Raw genomic sequence first — 20,003 nt, 5'->3', positions numbered from 1 at the left:
TCATTTGGATGTGCAGTGGTGAACTGGGAATCTTCTGATCCATGGGCTGGTATGGTCTGCTGATAGTTTGTATGACACAGAGGCATGTGTGAGGCAGAGAAACTTTACTTAAGCCAAATTAGAAGTCAAGTTTCTTGTGAAACCTGGTGACTTAACTTTGTGAATGAGGAAGATTTTAGGATCCCATTCTGCTTACTTGTAACACAAGTGTAATTCCCAAATCAGCACCATCGGCATCAGCTAGGGATTTGTAGAAATGCATATTCTTGGGCACTATTGCAGATCTACTGATTCAGCAATCCGTCTTAATAAGTCCTCCAGGTGTTTCATATGTTGGCTAATGTTTAAGAACCACTACAGTAGAGTATTATGTAATAACTATTATGTTGTAAATTTAACTAATTGTGTATATTTTCTCAGCCAACTTAAAATATTTTTCTTTGCCTAGGTCGGATGCTGAAACAAAAAGAGCTTTGGAAGAATTGACGGAAAAACTTAATGAAGCCCAAAAACCAGATGTGGTAAGAACTCTCTGTTAATAAATAAATAAATAAATAATAAATAAATAAATAAATTCATATGCAGATGATAGTGTGGCTGGGCTCATCATAATCATAGTCAAGTTTAGTAGATTTTAACTTTTTGGGTGATATATGCCATTTTGTCTAAAATATATTCTTGTACTTCTTATAAAATATTAATAAATTTTGGGTATTAAAGTTTTAAATGTTTATAGTGGTAATATATTAGAGATAGAATTATTATTTAATATTTTAGAGTTTCCTTATGAATATTCAGAAGAGACCCAGTGATTCCATGGCTTGTGTTAAATGATGTTTGAAAAATATGGAATTTCTTGGTAGTGACTCTGTAGCACTCATTAAGTATTTTCAGTATTTTTATTTCACATACATGTGTAATCAGAATTGCTGCAAAGACCTTGCTGTCTGTTGTTGTTGGACATGATGCCAATTGAAAATACCCCTAATTCTCAAGTTTTATTATCTCAAACTCAGACTGTTGACAGTCATTATTCAGTGGTTTCTTTTTATCAAATCACTGTCCTTGTGGAATTAAAGTGAAAAATGAAGTACATACAGTGTCTGTTTCTTTGCATCATCAGTTGTTTCTCTGTTTTTTTTAGGAGAAAAAAATCAATAGAAATTGTCAGTTACACTTGGAAATTTACCAACTTCAGGAGCAATGTGTATTTATTCATATCCCACCGTACCTTTTGTTTTTTCAAGACCAGGAATGGTAGCAGACAGACTTTTTTCTTAACATGTTTTATTCAAACTGAAAGTTTCTGAATATAGGCAGATACTTTTTTCTGCTGTTTTTATTGTGTTTACAGTTCTTTACATAGATATGTTGAGTTTATTTTGGAGTTTGAATTTATTGGCCACGTATGCTAAGAGATGGATATGCTCTATTTTTAAAGAGATCAACTTAGTTACTCTTCTTGCAGTGAAATTTGCCCGTTTCAAAAATTTGAATAAACATTTGGCCACATAAAAGCACATTCCTCCTGTGCTTTTGGTGCTGATTTCCTCCGAAGTGCCCTAGAGAGGTGAAGATACAATGTCTCTTTTGTTGAAATAGACAAAATCTTCGCAGTTAGTGCCTGATGATATGTCAGGTGATGCTGATGTGTGATCAGGAAATGGGATACTTCCTTTTTTTTACATAAAGTCCTAGAGTTTTCAAAGCATACCAAAACCTTCAGTTTAAGTTGTGCCAGTCTAAAATACTTGAAGTATCATACTTCAAAAAAAAAAGTATTTTCTGAGATTAACACATTGGAGCCTTTCTTAGTTAATTGCAGTGGTTCACACAGCAAGAAGTCTGTGCCATTGTCTGATTTACATACTATCTAAACAGGAACTGAACACATACTTTGAAGAATGTAGCTCCCAGATCCTTTATAACTTACTAAATGATCTTCTGGCTCTTGTCATATATTCTAGAGTGGAACCTGTCAACTTACAGCAGAACCTGCTGAAGCTTTGTTTTTTTTTTTTTTTTTAATTTTTAATTTTCTAAATTTGGAGATCATTTACTTACAGAAAAGTGTATAACTCAGTGAATTATTACAAGGTGAACAGGCCCATGTAACCACCACCCAGATCTAGAAATAGAACATTACCAGTGCACGAGAAGCCTCCTCATTCCCCGTCCCAATCACTAATTACTCCTTCTTTTTCAGAGATGACTATTTTGACTTTTTACCCCATAGGTTAATTTTGACTGTTTTGAATTTTTACTAAGTGGAATCCTATAGGGCAAGGTTTTTTGTGTCTGTTTTTTGCTAATCCTTAAGGTTATGATATTTCTGGGCGTTGTGTCAAGTACTTCCAGTTTGTTCATTTTTACTGCTCTTTGGTATTCCATTGTATAGATTTACTGCAATGTATTTTAACATGATATTTGAATTATTTCAAATTTTGGGCTATTACAAATAAGGCTGCTGTGAGTAATCTTATTCATGATTTTAGTGCCTATGTACATGCATTTCTGTTGGTATGTAACATGTAGTGCAATTGATAGGTGCCTTCACATTTAGTAGATACTAATAAACAGGTTTCCAAAGTGGTTGCCTTAATTTGCACTCCCACTGGCAATGCAGGAGAATTCATGTTGCTTTTCATCATTTCCAATACTTGGTATTATTAGTCTTTCAATTATAGCCAGTATGTTAGGTGTTTATAGTGTCTCATCATGGTTGTAATTTGCATTTTCATCATTACTAGATGATGAACATTTTTCACATTTTGTCTTTTCTAGAGTTTCTCATCTTTTGGCCTGATATGGGCCTTATTTATCACATCATTGATATTTTTCCCCAATTTCCTACTGAATTGTCTGTTAGGAATCCACTCCATTCTTTTTGTTTGTTTTTGTTTCCTTTTTTGTTTTGTTTTTTTGTTTTTAATTTAAATTCTGTTAATTAACATACAGTGTATTATTAGTTTCAGAGGTAGAGTTCAGTGATTCATCAGTCCTATATAATACCCAGTGCTCATTACATCATGTGCGCTCCTTAATGTCCATCACCAATTTCCTCCCTCCATGCCCCTCCCCTCTGGCAACCCTCAGTTTGTTCCTATGATAAGAGTCTCTTACGGTTTGTCTCCCTCTCTGATTTCATCTTGTTTTATTTTTTCTTCCCTTCCCCTATGATACTCTGTCTCATTTCTCAAATTCCACATATGATAATTGTCTTTCTCTGGTTGACTTATTTCACTTAGCATAATACCCTCTAGTTACATCCACATCATTGCAAATGGCAAGATTTCATTTTTTGATGGCTGAGTAGTATTCCATTGTGTGTGTATATATACACAAACATCTTCTTTATCCATTCATCTGTCAGTGGACATCTGGGCACTTTCCACAGTTTGGCTGTTGTGGATATTGCTTCTTTAAACATTGGGGTGCAGGTGCCCCTTTGGATCACTACATTTGTATCTTTGGGATAAATACCCAGTAGTGTAATTGCTGGGTCATAGGGTAGCTCCAATTTTAACTTTTTGAGGAACCTCCATACTCTTTTTCCAGAGTGGCTGTACCAGTTCGCATTCCTACCAACAGTGTAAGAGTTCCCCTTTCTCCGCATCCTCGCCAGCATCTGTCATTTCCTGAGTTGTTAATTTTAGCCATTCTGACTAGTGTGAGGTGGTATCTCATTGTGGTTTTGATTTGTCTTTCCCTGATGCCAAGTAATGTTGAGCATTTTTTCATGTGTCTGTTGGCCACTTGTATGTCTTCTTTGGAGAAATACCTGTTCAGGAATTCTGCCCATTTTTGATTGGATTATCTGTTCTTTGGGTGTTGAGTTTGTTAAGTTCTTTAGAGATTTTGGATACTAGCCCTTTACCTGATATGTCATTTGCAAATATCTTCTCCCATTCTGTTGGTTGTCTTTTGGTTTTGTCGACTGTTTCCTTTGCTGTGCAAAAGCTTTTTATCCTGATGAAGTGCCAATAGTTCATTTTTGCCTTTGTTTCCCTTGCCTTTGGAAACGTGTCTAGCAAGAAGTTGCTGCGGCCAAGGTCGGAGAGGTTGCTGCCTGTGTTCTCCTCTAGGATTTTGATGGACTCCTGTCTCACATTTAGGTCTTTCACCCATTTTGAGTCTATTTTTGTGTATTGTATAAGAAAGTGGTTCAGGTTCATGCTTCTGCATGCAGCTGTCCAATTTTGCCAACACCATTTGTTGAAGAGACTGTCTTTTTTTTTTTTTTTTCCATTGGATATTCTTTCCTGCTTTGTCGAAGTTTAGTTGACTATAGAGTTGAGGGTCCATTTCTGGGCTCTCTATTCTGTTCCATTGATCTATGTGTCTGTTTTTGTGCCAATACCCTACTGTCTTGGTGATTACAGCTTTGTAATATGGCTTGAAGTCTGGAATTGTGATGCCACCAGCTTTGGTTTTCTTTTTCAAAGTAGGAATCCTCTCCATTCTTGTTAGTGACTATTGGCTATTTTCTTTTTTGAGATGCCAGGTTGCTTCTTTTGCCCACTTTTTTTTTTTTTTTTAATTGGGTTGCTTGTCTTTTCATTACTGATTTGTGGGAGGTCTTTATTTTGTATATGAGCACTCTGTAAGTTATATGTATTGCGGTGTTGTCTCTAATTGTCTAGAGTTGTTTTGTCTCCTTAAAACTCTCTTAATGGGGTCTTCTGTTGAAATTTAATCTAGTTCATTTTTCTATCTCTTCTTTTGTGGTTAGTGCTTTTTTGACCTGTTTAAGAAATTGTTCCCTATCCTCAGATCATGAAAATATTTTCTTATGTAATATTCTAAAAGCTTATTGTTTTACTTTTTACATTAAGATCTAATATCTACTTGGAATTTATGTTTAAGGTATGAAGTAGGGATCATACAGTTTAGATAAATATCTAATTGATTCAGTTTCATTTATTGAAAGAACCACCCCTTTGTTATTACTTTACAGTCCTGTCTTGGTTGTAAGTCAGATGTTCATATATGCAGACATCTGTATCTGGACTTATTCAATCCTCTGGTTCATTTATCTATTCCAGTGCCCATATCACATTGTCTTGATTACTGTTGTTTTATGATAAGTTGTGAGATGGTAGAGTAAATCCTTCCATTTTGTTCTTCAGGTTTATCCTGTGTATTCTTTACTCTGCATTTCTGCATAATACATTTTAGAATCAACATGTGAAATTATTAAAAACCTAGGATCTTTGTTAGATTACATTGTATGTATAGGCCAACATGGAGAGAATTGACATTTTTATAATGTTGAATTTTCCTATTCATGAACAGAGCAAATTCTTCCATTAAGATTTTATAGTTTTTTTGTCTAGAGATCTTATGTGTTATACATTAATTTTAAGATTTATTTTTGGACTTTGATACTTTTATGCCATTTTATAGAGTATCACTTAACATTAAAAAAATTAACAATCTTTGTCTTTTTTAATTTTTAAATATTTTTTTTTTGGGGGGGGAGCAGAGGCCAAGGGGGAGAGAGAATCTTAAGCAGGCTCCACGCTAGGCATGGAGCCTGATCTCACAACCCTGAGATCATGACCTGAGCCGAAATCAAGAGTTGGATGCTTAACTGACTGAGCCACCCAGGTGCCCCATCTTCAGCTTTCTTCATTTCTTTCCATGTCTCATTCCTTTTTGCATCCTGAGATTCCTCATCTGCCTTAAGAACATACTTTGAAATTTTCTTCAGAGTGAATCTGCATATGCCTGAACGAATCCCATTTAGAATTTCACTTGGAGTGGGTTCTTTGGTGACAGATCCTCTCTTTATTTGTCTGAAAATGTCTTTATTTCACTTTCTTTATTGGAAGAGATTTTCACTGGATATAAAATTCTAGATAGTCCTTTTTTTTTTCCCCTAGTCTGTATTTCGAAGATATTTCATCATTTTCTTAGTTCCATTGTTTCTGTTGAGAAGTCGGCTGTTAGTCTTGTTGGTGCTTTTTGTATGGTAATATATATTTTTCTCTAATTTGCTTTTGAGTTTTTCCTCTTACTCTGGTTTTCTTCAGTTTTACTATGATGAGCTTAGTTGTGTTCTTTTGATTTGTGCCTATTCCCTTTGTCTCTTATATTCATTTTTATAAGTATTAATTCATTGTTTTTTATTCCTTATTTTGACTATTTTCTTTTGACCTTTTATTTAATTACCTGTTCTTTCTTCAACTGAATCAACTCTATTAACCCACCCACTGATTTTGTATTCTCAGTTATCACATATTTCACTTTAGAATTTGGATTTCATTGTTTTTAACTTTGTAGTTCTTTGCCCAAATCCTCAGTCTGTGTATCTGTGTGTCATAACTTCATTGTCTAGATCTTATAAAGGTCTGTTTCTATTTCTGTTATCTCTTATTTTTCTTGGATTTTGATCACATTGTTTTTCCTACTGTTTATTTTTGATTATCTCGTTACTTTTGTTTGACAGAAAATATATTTCATTCTTATTTGATAAGGATAAGTAATTTAATAATTATTATGTATTAGAATATATATTTACTTTTTGTTATAGATTAAGGGCCATAGCAATCATGGATTACCTTATTATTTTTGTTGAGCTATTTCAATGTTAAAACTTCAGTGCTGGGTTTCAACTATTTCTAGTTCACCTTATTGCTAGTGGATGACTCTTCAGGAATTTAGCCCAAAGGCTGGGGGTGGGGTTGGGGAAGTTTAACTAGGCACCCCCTTCCTTGGAAAGGCTCTCAACTCTGGTTTTTCCTCTGTAGCCCCACACATCTGTTAAAAATTCTGTTTAGCTTCTCAGTATCACAATTGCTTTTTCAGAAGTGGGCTGATATTTCAGGGAGAAAAGATGGACTAACGTCTCTGAATTTATTTCTTCTCTTTCATCTTGGTCTCATATATCTTTCCAGGGCTTTAAAACTGCTTTGTGTTTAAAATTTCTAGTTTTTTGAATTATTTTTAATGGAAGGTTTGGTCTGAATTATCTAGAATGTCATTTTTCGAAATGGAACTCCCTGAATGTTTTCATATATATATGGTTCTATTACTATATTTGATATTTCTAATGCTATTTCTAACAGGGTTTTGCTGTTTTATATCCACTGTATGAGGTTCCTTTAACTTGGTACATAGCTATACAACTTGTGAGCATGCTTTTAACAAAGGCTTTGCTCCAAACTCAGATATCCTCAATGTTCTGCTGAGATTTTTGTAGTTTTGAGTAAGCTGTGGACAGTTGTACTGTCATGCTGTTTTTTGATGATGTTAGTTGGGATAGTTTGAGTTTGGAGTTTGAAAATACTAATTTGCATAGTGCACTTTGCATTTGTTAATGTTTTACCTTTCACTGCTTACAAAGAACCCTTAATGAGTTATTTCATTTTTATTTCTTTTATATAGCAAATAAAACTAGTATGTACCGTCTACAGTCAAGAGTGTTAATGGGGGTCTGAAACATAATTACTGAACTTAAAGTTAACAGCTGAATTCAAAGAAAGTCCAACTTCTTTTATCCTTATTACCATGTATCAAGAATTATTCCACATCAGGTAGAGCTGTGATTGCACAACTGGATGTTACACCTCACTAGTGCTCAGCTCATTGGTATAATTGGTGTATACAATTCACCAGTTTACCTAGCTGTCCAGTGTGCCCAGCTCCTCAGGATGTATCCTTTTATATTGTCTAAACCTGGAAAATTATACATGCTTAATTGTGCTCTTGGTTGAATTGTTCAACTGCTAGTTTCTCCCATCAGGTTGTGTTGCTATGGTTTGTTTTGTGTTTTCTGTAACTTGCTTTCAAAGTAGGGGTGTCTCCTAATTGAGGGCATCTCATACCTCATGTGTGTGTATGTAATCCTGATTAAGAAACAATTGTCTAATGCAAAACTTAAATATTTTTGAATTTTAGAAGGTCTTCTGAAGGTCACATGATATTTGCTTCCAATTTATACAAGGCTTAATATAGGTTTTCTGACTCACTTATTCCAGTTGAAGTCAACATTTACATTTTATAACTGTTTGACATATTGTGTTGTATTTGTGAATTCATGATAGCATGCTGTCAGAGAATATGCAGTTTTGTTATTTGAACATTAAAGTTCTCAGAGGCTGCAGCTGTTTCCCCCCTCCAGATTTAAGTTTGAAATAAAATTACCAAAGTGATGCACGTTCACTGTGGAAAACTTTAAAAATGTTGTACAAATATATAAAGAAAAATGAACGACTGCCACTGTCTCTCACCAATTTTGGTTTCTGTTGGTACCCACTGTTATTCGCATTTATTGTGCATTATTCTGAGGCCACAGTTGTTTATCATGCGTTTTCTCAGTAACTAAAATATATCTTGAAAGTTTATAAGACACAGTTTTCTTTGAGAGGCAAGAAGTGTTGGTTTCTATCAGACATGCCAAGATTTGATTTGTTAGTCCTTTGTGATTCATAGACTTTTGTTTGTTTGGTTTCTTTTATACTTCCCATTAGAAGGGCATAGTTATTATTTATTTTTTATTTATTTATTTATTTATTTAAAGATTTTATTTATTTATTTGACAGAGAGAGACACAGCGAGGGAGGGAACACAAGCAGGGGGAGTGGGAGAAGCAGGCTTCCCATGGAGCAGGGAGCCCGATGCGGGGCTCGATCCCAGGACCCTGGGATCACGACCTGAGCTGAAGGCAGACGCTTAATGACTGAGCCACCCAGGCGCCCCATAGTTATTATTTATAACATGTTCTGGAAAATATTTTCTGTCAAGACTTAATTTTGGTAATAAACAGTCAATATTGCATGGGCCTCATACCACAGGGGAAATTTCAGTTCATTAGCTGTCTAGGTTCTATCCATCTGAGTGTGATATGAGTACTTACTAAGTTTGATTATTCATGAAGGAAAAGTCAGTTTTATTTTAGGTTTTTATAGGAGGGTCACTGTAAACATGGATCCAGCTGTTTCTGGAAGAGTTGGTCATTAATTGAACTCTGAGACTTCTGTCAACACTGCATTTAGGATAACATGGTTATTGCATAGGTTACAGCAACAGAATATACAACATATTTACTGAAACAGATTTTAAACCAGCAGATATTGTTCAAGGTATGAGGAATCAACATATTCAACAACATAATCAGCAAAACCATAATACAATCCCAGAAACAGAATGCTTTTGCCTTATTTTGTCTTCTTTCATTAAATGCTAACATTAAAAGCTATTTTAATTTGTATTTTGCTATTTTGCTATTTTTATAACTATAGAGATTTAGGACTTTTTCCTATCTTAGTAGTAAATGTAATTGAATCAAATCAATTAAGTAACATGGTTAATATTTTTCCTTTAGGTCTCAGAAATGGAAAAAAAAAGTGAGGAGGCATTAATAATTGTAGTCTTTAATTCTTATTGGGAATTATCTTATTCAAAAGTTATCAATATATGCTGTGTCATTAGGTATAGAGTCCATGCCCTTCCATTTAGAACTATTTTTACTTGCTCTTTCTTTGGTCTTCCCCATGTCAGGAAATGGCATCACAGCCATCCAGAGGTCATCCAGTATTCACTGTAGATCTTTTCTTCATACCACAGTCCCAACCCATTATAAAAATCTTGTCCTTTTTATTACTGAAGTCCTGCTCAGTTCCTTCTACTTCTGTCTAATACTTCTGTCCAGGCCACTGTCATTTATGCTGTGGTGGCCTGCATTGAACTTGTTCTCTTTCTCTTTACACTTTCCCCATCTGTGCTTCTCACAGTAGCCAAGTGATATTTATTTATTTATCCATTCATTCATTTTAAAATTCCAGTAGAGTTAAAATGCAGTGTTATATTAGTTTCAGGTGTATAATACAGTGATTCAACAATTCTGTACATTACTCAGTGCTCATCACGTTAAGTTTACTCTTCATCCCCTTTACCTATTTCACCCATCCCGCCACCCACCTCCCCTCTGGCAACCATCAGTTTGTTTTCTATAGTCAAGAGTTTCTGTTTTGGTTTGTCCTTTTTTTTTTTTTTTTTTAAATTTGTTTTTTTTAATTCTTAAATTCCACATATGAGTGAAATCATGTGGTATTTGTCTTTCTCTGACTGACTTATTTCACTTAGCATTTTGTCTTCTTGATCCATCTATATTGTTGCAAATGGCAAGATTTCATTCTTTTTTATGGATGAATAATATTTCCTTGTGTATTTATACCACATCTTCTTTATCCATTCATCTATCGATAGACACTGGGTTGCTTGCATAATTTGGCTATTGTAAATAATGTTGCAATAAACAGGGTGCATATATCTTTTTGAATTAGTGTTTTTATATTATTTGGGTAAATACCCAATAGTGGAATTACTGGATCATATGGTAGTTCTATTTTTTTTTTTTTTTTTTGAGGAACCTCCATACTGTTTTTCACAGTCAACTGATTTTTAAAAAATCATCATCACAGTGATTTATATCTCTGCTTTTTAAATTTCTACCTAACATGTTTCTATTCAGAATTCCTTGTGATGGCTAATAGTACCTATATTATCTGGGCTTCCGTATGTACCTTGAATTTGTCAAACTTATTCCTACATTAGGGTCCTTGCTGTGGCTTCTCTTCTTTCCCAAGGTTTTTGCATGGCTGGTTCCCTCTTGTCATTCAGGTCTCCAGTGAAATGTCACCACCTTGAGAGAGGCCTTGCTCTCCTCTCCTTTTTGTTACATAATTGGTAGCAGGTAGTATACTAAACACACTGTTCTGTATATTGCCTTTTTCATTTAATGTATTTTTGAGATATGAGAGTATTCCATATTAGCATCTAATGAGCTTTCTAATTCTTTTACTAATTTAAAGCATTCCATTGAATGAATGTTCCATAATTTAATCAGTCTCCTATTGATGGACATTTAGGTTATTTAAGTCTTTTTCTTTTATACACAACACTGCAATTAGTGATCTTGTACATGTGCCATTTTTCACATGAAAAAGTAAATTGGTAGAATAAATTTCTAGGAGTGGACTTACAGGAATTAAAGTATGTGCATTTGTAATTTGTTACATATAGCTCAGTTTTAAAATTGGTATTTTAAATGACCTCTTTTGATACATTCAATTGAGAATTAGCATTTATCTTCCACTTTTCCAAGAAGGATGAAAGGTGGCTTACCTTAAAATTTTAATATGTGTTACTTTAATTCTAAGTGGCCTCTAATATTGAGTTTCTTCTTCCCTTTTGTATCAGATCCCCATACTCTTCCTCTTATCATCCCCTGACCCCAGCAGTTTTGTCCAGGCACATGGTTACTCGGGTAGAGATGACATTTCCCAGTTTCCCTGTGCAACTTCTGAGCTTGAAAACAAAGCCATTTGTCCAGTAATTTGTTTTCCTCCTTCTCTTTATGTGGGTTGAAATAAGGATGTAGCACTTAACCAACTCCAACCTTGCAGAAGAGGATAACAACCTAGGGTAAGGTAGAGCAACACATGGGAGGAATCTGGATCTTGGAATGACCTTAGGAAACAGAGTAGCCTCCACCTGTCCTGCTTTCTTCTGGACTGTAATATGAGATAGAAATAAACTACCTTCCTAAATTGTATCTTAACTAATACAGAAATGTAAATAGAAATTGATGAGAAAGAATAGACAAAAAGAAAAGAAGAACTATCCAAATGAGTATTTTAAGTCCTTGGTTGTTGTTGACTTAGGTGGAGTTGTGTGACTCGGTGTTAGCAGTGGAAAAAATAACGTATTTTGAGCCTATTGATCTGTTTGGATGATTGGGTCTGTGAAGACACTTAGGTGGCCTTATACTATGATTATAATTCTACCACTGTTGGAATTCCTAAAATACTTTGTGTTTATTCATTTTCATTCATGCTAGTTTGTGCATAGGTTTTATTTTTCTGAACACTGACTAGCTATAATGTCTACTCATTTTTATTACTTATTGTTGTCTTCAGACTTGACTAAAATAGAGGAAGTATATTGTGATTTACCCATGTTCTGATGGTTGTATAAGGCAGTAGTTGTACTTGCTTAGTGTTTTGTAGTTCATTAAGTGCTTGTATGAGTTGAGTTTCAGTCATAAATAACAGAAAGCCTCAAATAACAGTGACTTACAAAAGACAAAAGTTATTTCTCTCTTATGGGAAAATCTTAAGTAGAAAGTTCAGGGTTCCATGTGGTGCTCCCTACAATGTGTAAGGGATTCTGGCTCTTTCTGTCATGTTCTTGTTGTTGTTGTTTTTTCCTGTTATGGCCTCAAATTCATGATCTAAGATGGCAGCATGTGTGTACTAGGCAGCAAGATGGAGGAAGGAATGAGTATGAGAGCAAAAGGTGCTTATGTGCTATCTCTTCTGGATAGTTTCTGGAACTTGTCACTTGACACTTATACCTGTATCCCATTTGCCAGAATTAAGTCACAAGGCCAGAAAAATGTTTATATTTGTCAGTCACCTATCTAGTTAAAAATTCCTTTACTGTAGAAGAAATGGGGGTAGGGGAATAGATATTGGAAAACAACTATTAATTTCTACCATATAATTTATACTTTTGTCCCATTACTTCTATACTTTTTGGTCCACACTACTCTATGTGCCTAGGAGGGCAAATTATTATTTCCATTTATGGAAGATGATGCTGATTTTTTGGAGAGATTAAATTCCTTGAACAGCTCAGTTAGTATGTACTTCATTTAGAAAGCTAATCACAAGGCCAGTAGGCGGCACAGCTAGGACTAAAGAGGTGCTCATCTATCACTGGATTACAGAGAAGGCTAATACTAGTGAAAAATAATAATATTTTGAAATTGAGAACAAAATTCTATGAAATAGAAATTTTGTGGATGGAGTGGGGAATATGCATGTATTAGGCTCTCTAGCTTATTTCCTGGTTGAGGATTTATTTTAAAACAGATTTAAAAAATTGCATTAGTTATCTATGGCTGTGTAACAATTATCCCTGAACTTACTGGCTTAAAACATTTATTATTTGATAGTTTCTCTGGGTTAGCAACCCAAGTGTGGCTTAGCTGGGTCCTTTGGCTTAGGATCTCTCACAGGTTATAGTCATCTCAAGGCTTGACTAGTTGATCTGCTTCCTAGCTCCTTCAGTTCCTTGTAGGTTATTGGATTGAAGTGTCAGTTCATCATGATCTGTTGGTCAGAGACTTCTTTGATTTACTTGACACGTGGCCTCTCCATAGAGCATTTACAACATGGCAGCTTGCTTCATCAGAGCAAGCAAGAGAGAGGGCTAGCAAGAGAGAACGTGCTACCAAGAATGGAAATCACTATTTTTTGTAACCTAATTATGGAAGTGATATCTCATAACTTTTGCCATATTCTATTCATTAGAAGGAAGTCACTAGGACCAGTCCACACTCAAGGGGAAGAAATTTTGCAGGTAGATGAATACCAGGAAGCAGAAACCATTGAAATCATGTCAGAAGCTACCTAACAAAAATATTAATTTTAAAACAGAATCCTCCAAATAGGGTAACTCGACATCATCACATGTACTAGCTATGGTGGTGAAGTAGCTAATGGCTAAATAATTTTGGATTTTTTTTTTTTTTTACTAGAAGTTTATACCCTTTAATCCCCCTCCCCTGTTTCATCCCCCCCCCCCCTCCTCTGGCAACCACCAGATTGTTCTCTGTATCACTGAGTCTGTTTTGTTTTGTATTTTTTTAGATTCCACGTATAAGTGAAATCACAGTATTTACCTTTCTCCGTCTGACTTATTTCACTTAGCATAATACCCTTTAGAATTGTCCATGTTTTCACAAATGGCAAGATTCCATTCTTTTTTGTGTATGTATACATCTTTATCCCTTCATTGATTGATGGACATAGGTTGCTTCCATATCTTGGCATTATAAATAACACTACAATGGACATAGGAGTGTATATATCTTTTTGAATTAGTGGTTTCATTTTCTTTGGATAAATACCTAGAAGTGGAATTGCTGTAACGTATGGTAGTTCTATATTTAATTTTTTGAGGAACCTTCATACTCTTTTCCAGAGTGATTGAACCATTTTGCATTCCCACCAACAGTGCACAAGAGTTCCTTTTCTCCATATGCTTGCCAACACTTGTTATTTCATGTCTTTTTGAGCACACCTATTCTAATGGGTGTGAGGCGATATCTCTTTGTGGTTTTGGTTTGTGTTTCCCTGATGATTGGTGATATTGAGTATCTTTTCATGTGTCTGTTGGCCATTTTATGTCTTCTTTGGAGAAATGTCTATTTAGTCCCTTTGCCTATTTTTAAATTGGATTTTTTGATACTGAATTAGGTGAGTTCTTTATACATTTTTGATATTAACCACTTATTTGTTGTATCTTTTGCAGATTATCTTCTCCCATTCACTAGGTTGCCTTTGCTCTGCAAGAGCTTTTTAAAAATTTTTATTTATTTATTTAACAGAGATAGCACAAGTAGGCAGAGCGGCAGACAGAGGGAGAGGGAGAAGCAGGCTCCCCGCCGAGCAGGGAGCCCGATGCGGGGCTCAATCCCAGGACCCTGGGACCACGACCTGAGCCGAAGGCAGCCGCCCAACTGACTGAGCCACCCAGGCGCCTCTGCAAAAGCTTTTTAGTTTGGTCTAGTTACATTTATTTATTTTTACTTTTGTTGCCCTTGCCTGAGGAGACTGATACAAAAAATATATATTGCACAGACTAATTTCCAAGAGCTTACTGCCCATGTTTTCTTCTAGTTTTATGGTTTCCAGTCTTCCATTTAAGTCTTTCATCCATTTTGAGTTTACTTTTGTATATGGTGTAAGAAAGTGGTCCAAAAAAAAAAAAAGTGTTTCAGTTTAATTCTTTTGTGTATAGTTGCCCAGTTTTCCCAATACCATTTATTGAAGAAACTGTCTTAATAATTTTGGGCTTTTATTTCAGTATTTGGATTTCAGTATTTGGATTTTGCTAAAAAAGCACAGCCTTCCTTCCTGAAATACAGAAGTCATTCAACTCATTGAATTTAATGAGAGAAATTCTACCTGCTCATTCAGTGTCAGTCTTCAGTAGCAAGCTCTTTGAAGGCAGGGTATGGATACAACAATGTATTGCTCTATTCCTACCTACTACAACAACTGGAGCAAATGAGTGTCCATGTTTATTGAATGAATGCATGAAAATGGACCTGGGGCTTTTAAAATATTGCTGGAAAGGGAGACCTGTATTAGGCTTATTTTTCTCACTGATTAGTTGTGTGACCCCTCGTTAGTAACTTCATCTCCTCAGTCTTCTTTTAGAGTAAAAGATTTGGATAAAAATCCAAAATACTTCCAAGTTTTATTTTATTTCATGTTTTATTTTTTTGTAAGTGATTCATACCTTTTGGTTCAACAGTTCCACTTAAAGATTGTATCTTGAATTTACAAAAATTATATAGGAATATTTGTCATAGCATACAGTAAAAATAAATAATTGTTATCCCATTATCAGTAGGGAATTATTTTAATCAATTATGGAGAACTATGCATTTGTTAAGAAAAAGGATATAGATTTATTTGTTGTCATGTAAAGTTGCCCATGATATGTCAACTGCAAAAAATTTATTTCATTTTTATTTAAAGAAGTGAAATGGATATGTGTTTGACTAGTCATGCACATATGCATAGAAAAATTTCTGAAAGTATACAACAATATACTTATCAGTGTTTTTCTCTTCATGGATGGTATTAGCAGATTATATTTCTTTCTTTTTATTCTTTTTTATTTTTAATTGTAAAATATAAAATTTACCATCATATCACTTTTTAAAGATTTTATTGATTTATTTGAGAGAGAGAGAGAGAGAGAGAGAGAGAGCGTGGAGTGGGGGAGGGGCCAAGGGAGAAGGAGAAGCAGACTCCCCACTGAGCAGGGAGCCAGACCCCAGGGCTTGATCCCAGGACTCTGGGATTGTGACCTGAATTGAAAGCAGATGCTTAACTGACTGAGCCACCCAGGTAATCCTCACTTTTTTCTTTTTAAAGATTTATTTTATTTTTAAGCTTTAGTTTAAGAGAGAGAGGGGAGGGAGTGCACACGGGTTGGGGGGGGAATGAGAGAGAAGGAGAGTGAGTCTTAAGTATACTCTGCACTGAGCACAAGGCCCAACGTGGGGCGCGATCTCACGACCCATGAGATCAGGACCTGAGCCAAGACAAGAGTCTGATGCTTAAATGACTGCACCACCCAGGGACCCTATCATTGTATCACTTTTAAATGTTTAGTAGTGTTCTGCACATTCACCATTTTAGAACTCTTTTTATCTTGCAAAACTGGAACTGTACCCATTAAGCAACAACTCTCCAAGCTACCCCTTTTCCAGTCCCTGGACATCACCTTTCAACTTTCTGTCTCTATAAATTTGACTACTCCAGGTACCTCATATAAGTGGAATGATACAGTGTTTGTCTATTTGTGATTGGCTTATTTTACTTAGCATAATGTCTCCAAAGTTTATCCATGTTGTAGCATGGGTAAGAAGTTTCTTCCTTTTTAAGACTGGATAATACTCCATTGTATTTGTAACCACATTTGGTTGATCCATTTATCTGTCTATGGACACTTGGGTTGCTTCCATCTCTTGGCTATTGTGAATAATGCTGCTATAAACATGGGTCTACAAATATCTCTTTAAAACCCTCTTTCAGTTCTTTTGGGTATATACCTAGAAATGGAATTGCTGGTAACTCTGTTTAATTTTTTTAAGGAGCCAACATATTGTTTTCCATAGGATCTGTACAATTTTATACTCCCACTGACAGTGTACCCGGGTTCCACTTTCTCTCCAACACTTGTTATTTTCTGGTTTTTTGGTTTTGTTTGTTTTTGATAGTAGCCACCCTAATGAGTTTGAGATGATTCTGTATTATTTTTTTTTCTGATGAATTTTGCTATTACTTTTTACACTAAGAGTGAACTATAAAGGTATTTCCATTTTGTAAAAATTGCATGAATTAACATCCTTTTATTTTTTAGTATTTATCCAGTATTGTTTTCTATTACAGCAGATACTACATTTATTTCAGATGCAGTAGTAAATTATTTATTGGGATATTAGGGTTGATTACTACGATAAATTAGAAGCTTGATGCTGAAGGGTGTTTTGAGTTTTTAGTAAAGCACTGTGAGTATCATAGTAAATATCTTAAAATTGTTTTTAAGCAGTAAAAAGTGGAAAACGAAGAATTTTCATTCTTAGTAAATATTAACTGCTAATTTTTTTGATAGAATATTTTTGCTCAGCTTTTATTGACTAAACTTATGTTTACCAGTGTCATTTTAAAAAACAATTTAATCTATAATTTATCATAAAATTAATCTGCTTTATGTGCACAACTCAATGATTTTTAGTAAATGTACTGAGTTGTGCAGCCATCATCATAGTCCAGTTTAGAACATTTCTTTCGCCCCAGTAAGATTCCTTGTTACCAGGACCCTTCTGGCTATATAGAATTGTTAACAAAAGATTTCTTATAACAGGGCTATATTTATTGCTTCTCTTAAATGAATCCAAATGTCTTTTATCCCCCATAGCCTCCTGCATGAAATATACACATCATCAAATAGGTAAATTTTATTTAGGGGACTATATGATGATATACATGAAATGTATTTGAATTTGTACAACTTTTAGCAAGGAAAATCTTGCATCAGAGAAAAAAAATTCTTTCATGTTTATTTTAGAGAGTCCCAATTAAACATTTTTCTGTTTGACTTTAGTTTTTGATCTTTTACAGCTGGTTTATTTTCAGTAGATCACAGTAGAAAAGATTGACAAGCTAATGAAAAACCTTTTAATTATTTGCTGCTCATAGACATCAGAACCTTTCTAGGCAAGTCATGTTTATAGATAATTAAAATGCAAAAGAACTAAATAGAACAGTTTATCATTAATAGAGTAATAAATGCAGTCATTGGCAAACTTGGTATTTTCCTTCTACTTCACCAGAGGGCACTCTTTTCTAGTCTATTTTAACTCTGATCTATTGAATTATTATACTTTGAAAGATTTAAGTCCTTTATTGGGATCCAGGTTTTGATGATTTAAAGACTAATGATTGTTTTCTTTTGTAACTTTCAGTCCTTTTTTTGCAATCTGTTGTATAATAGTATTAAAAAGGACACTATAAATAAGCCATTCTTAAATGCTGTAGGTGGTAGTGTATCTGGCATAAAATATCTCTTCAATATGTTCTCTTTTTGCCTAACAGCTCTGTAATGTCACCATTTCTGTCCATGTTAAGGTTTCAGATCGGGTGGAACGACGGCTTCAGGAAATAGAAAGAGAGATGCGCATAGAAAGAGAGCTGGTGGAAAAACATCAGGATCAGCTGGGACTTATTTCTTTACAGCTACAGGAGGTTTGTGAAAAATACCTTCCAGAATGTAAATCTTGAGTTTGGATAGTTCAGATAGTTATTTAGCCATTGTTAAAATGGTTAGAGTTCCTTGGTCGTTGCATATATATTTCAGTCCGTCTGAGAAGTATAGCGTATAGGTTATCTAGTTCAGTGTGTGAAGACAGCCCTACCTGGATCAAACCCAAAGTCTACTGCTTGCTGGCTGTGTGACCTTGGGCAAGTTCCTTTGCTTTTCTAGGCCCATTTCCTCTGTGAAAAACAGAAATAGTATTTACCTAATCATGTTAGTGTGAGGATAAATGAGTTAATGCTTATAAACCACTAAATATAGTATCTGGCATGTGCTCAAAAATGTTAACTGAAAGTGTGATTACTCTGATCAATTTTCCTTGGCATGAACTAGACCAGAGGTCAACAAACTATGGCCACTGGGCCAAATGTGGCCCATTGCCTATTTTTGTAAATAAAGTTTTATTGGAACACAGCCATTCCATTCATTTACTGTTTGTGGGTGGTTTTTTGAAACTGGCAGCATTGAGAAGTTGTAAAAGAGACCGTGTGACCCACAAAGCCTGTCTGGCTCTTTTATAGAAAGTTTGCCAACCCCTGGACTAGACTATGGTCATACCATTCCAAAATTGAGATCACTTACCTTTTAGGTAACTTTTTTATTTTGAAATTTCAGACTTAGGAGGAAGTTGAAAAATTAGAATAAAGGATTTCTGTATGCCCTTTACCTAGATTCCTCCAATATTCACATTTTATATCTATATAATAATAATAATAATGTATAACAGTTATTATATATTACACATATATAATTTTTTTTGAGCTAGTTGCAGACGTGATATAAATACTTTTACACCTAAATAGTATGGTGTGTATGTTCTCTTCCATAATCACAGGAAATTAACATTGGATCAGTACTATGATATAATCTATAGTTTTTATTCACATTTTGTCACTAACATCCTTTTCTGGCCCAGGATATAATACAGGGTCACATATTGCATTTGACCATCATGTCTCTTTAGTCTCCTTTGATCTGGAACAGTTTTTTCAGCAGAGTACTGGCCAGTTATTTTGTAGAAGTCTTGCATTTTGGTTTGTTGATGTTGTCTCATGACTAAATTTACATTATAGACTTTTGGCAGGAAACCCAGAGAATTGGTGTTGCATTCTTCCCAGGATATCTTATTAGGAGGCTTATCTTATTAGGAGCCATTTGTCCCATTACTGATGAAAACTGAATATTTGGTTAAGATGTTGTCTGCCAGGTTTCTCCACTGTAAATTTTACTATTATGCTTTTTTAAATATTTATTTTATGTGGAGATTCTTTGAAACTTGAAAATAGCTTATTGTATGTTCATCCACAGATTTTAGCATTTATTAATATTATTTCATGAAACAATTACTATAGGTGATGCTAAATCGTGATTTTTTTTTTTTTTACACATTCCATCACTTTTTCTGCATTTATTAATTAGATTCCTACTGTGAGGAAGGACTTTGCTTTTTCCTTTAATTAATTAATGTTGGTGTAGATTTGTGAATTTCATTGTGTTACATTAGTTATATTTTATTACTATCATTATAGAAAATTAATTTGTTGAATTTCCCTTTAAATGTGTCTTAGATTTATACGTAAAGTATAAAAATTAAA

The 20,003-nt window shown here is 34.5% G+C and overlaps 1 protein-coding gene across 2 annotated transcripts in view; it reads left to right on the top strand.

Moving 5' to 3' along the window:
• The window catches only part of CEP128 (centrosomal protein 128), a 387,410-nt gene that overhangs the window by 40,501 nt on the left and 326,906 nt on the right, over positions 1 to 20,003 (top strand). For both annotated transcript variants that reach the window (XM_036093994.2, XM_078054045.1), the window contains 2 exons: positions 449 to 521; positions 18,222 to 18,338. In XM_036093994.2, the coding sequence (XP_035949887.2) occupies positions 449 to 521; positions 18,222 to 18,338 (190 nt within the window). The remainder of the gene's footprint in view (positions 1 to 448; positions 522 to 18,221; positions 18,339 to 20,003) is intronic.

The sequence above is a fragment of the Halichoerus grypus genome, chromosome 8 (genome assembly GCF_964656455.1).
Source record: "Halichoerus grypus chromosome 8, mHalGry1.hap1.1, whole genome shotgun sequence".
Lineage (NCBI taxonomy): Eukaryota > Metazoa > Chordata > Mammalia > Carnivora > Phocidae > Halichoerus > Halichoerus grypus.
Note: the sequence above shows the minus strand (reverse complement) of the source record. Positions and strands in the feature narration are given on the sequence as shown.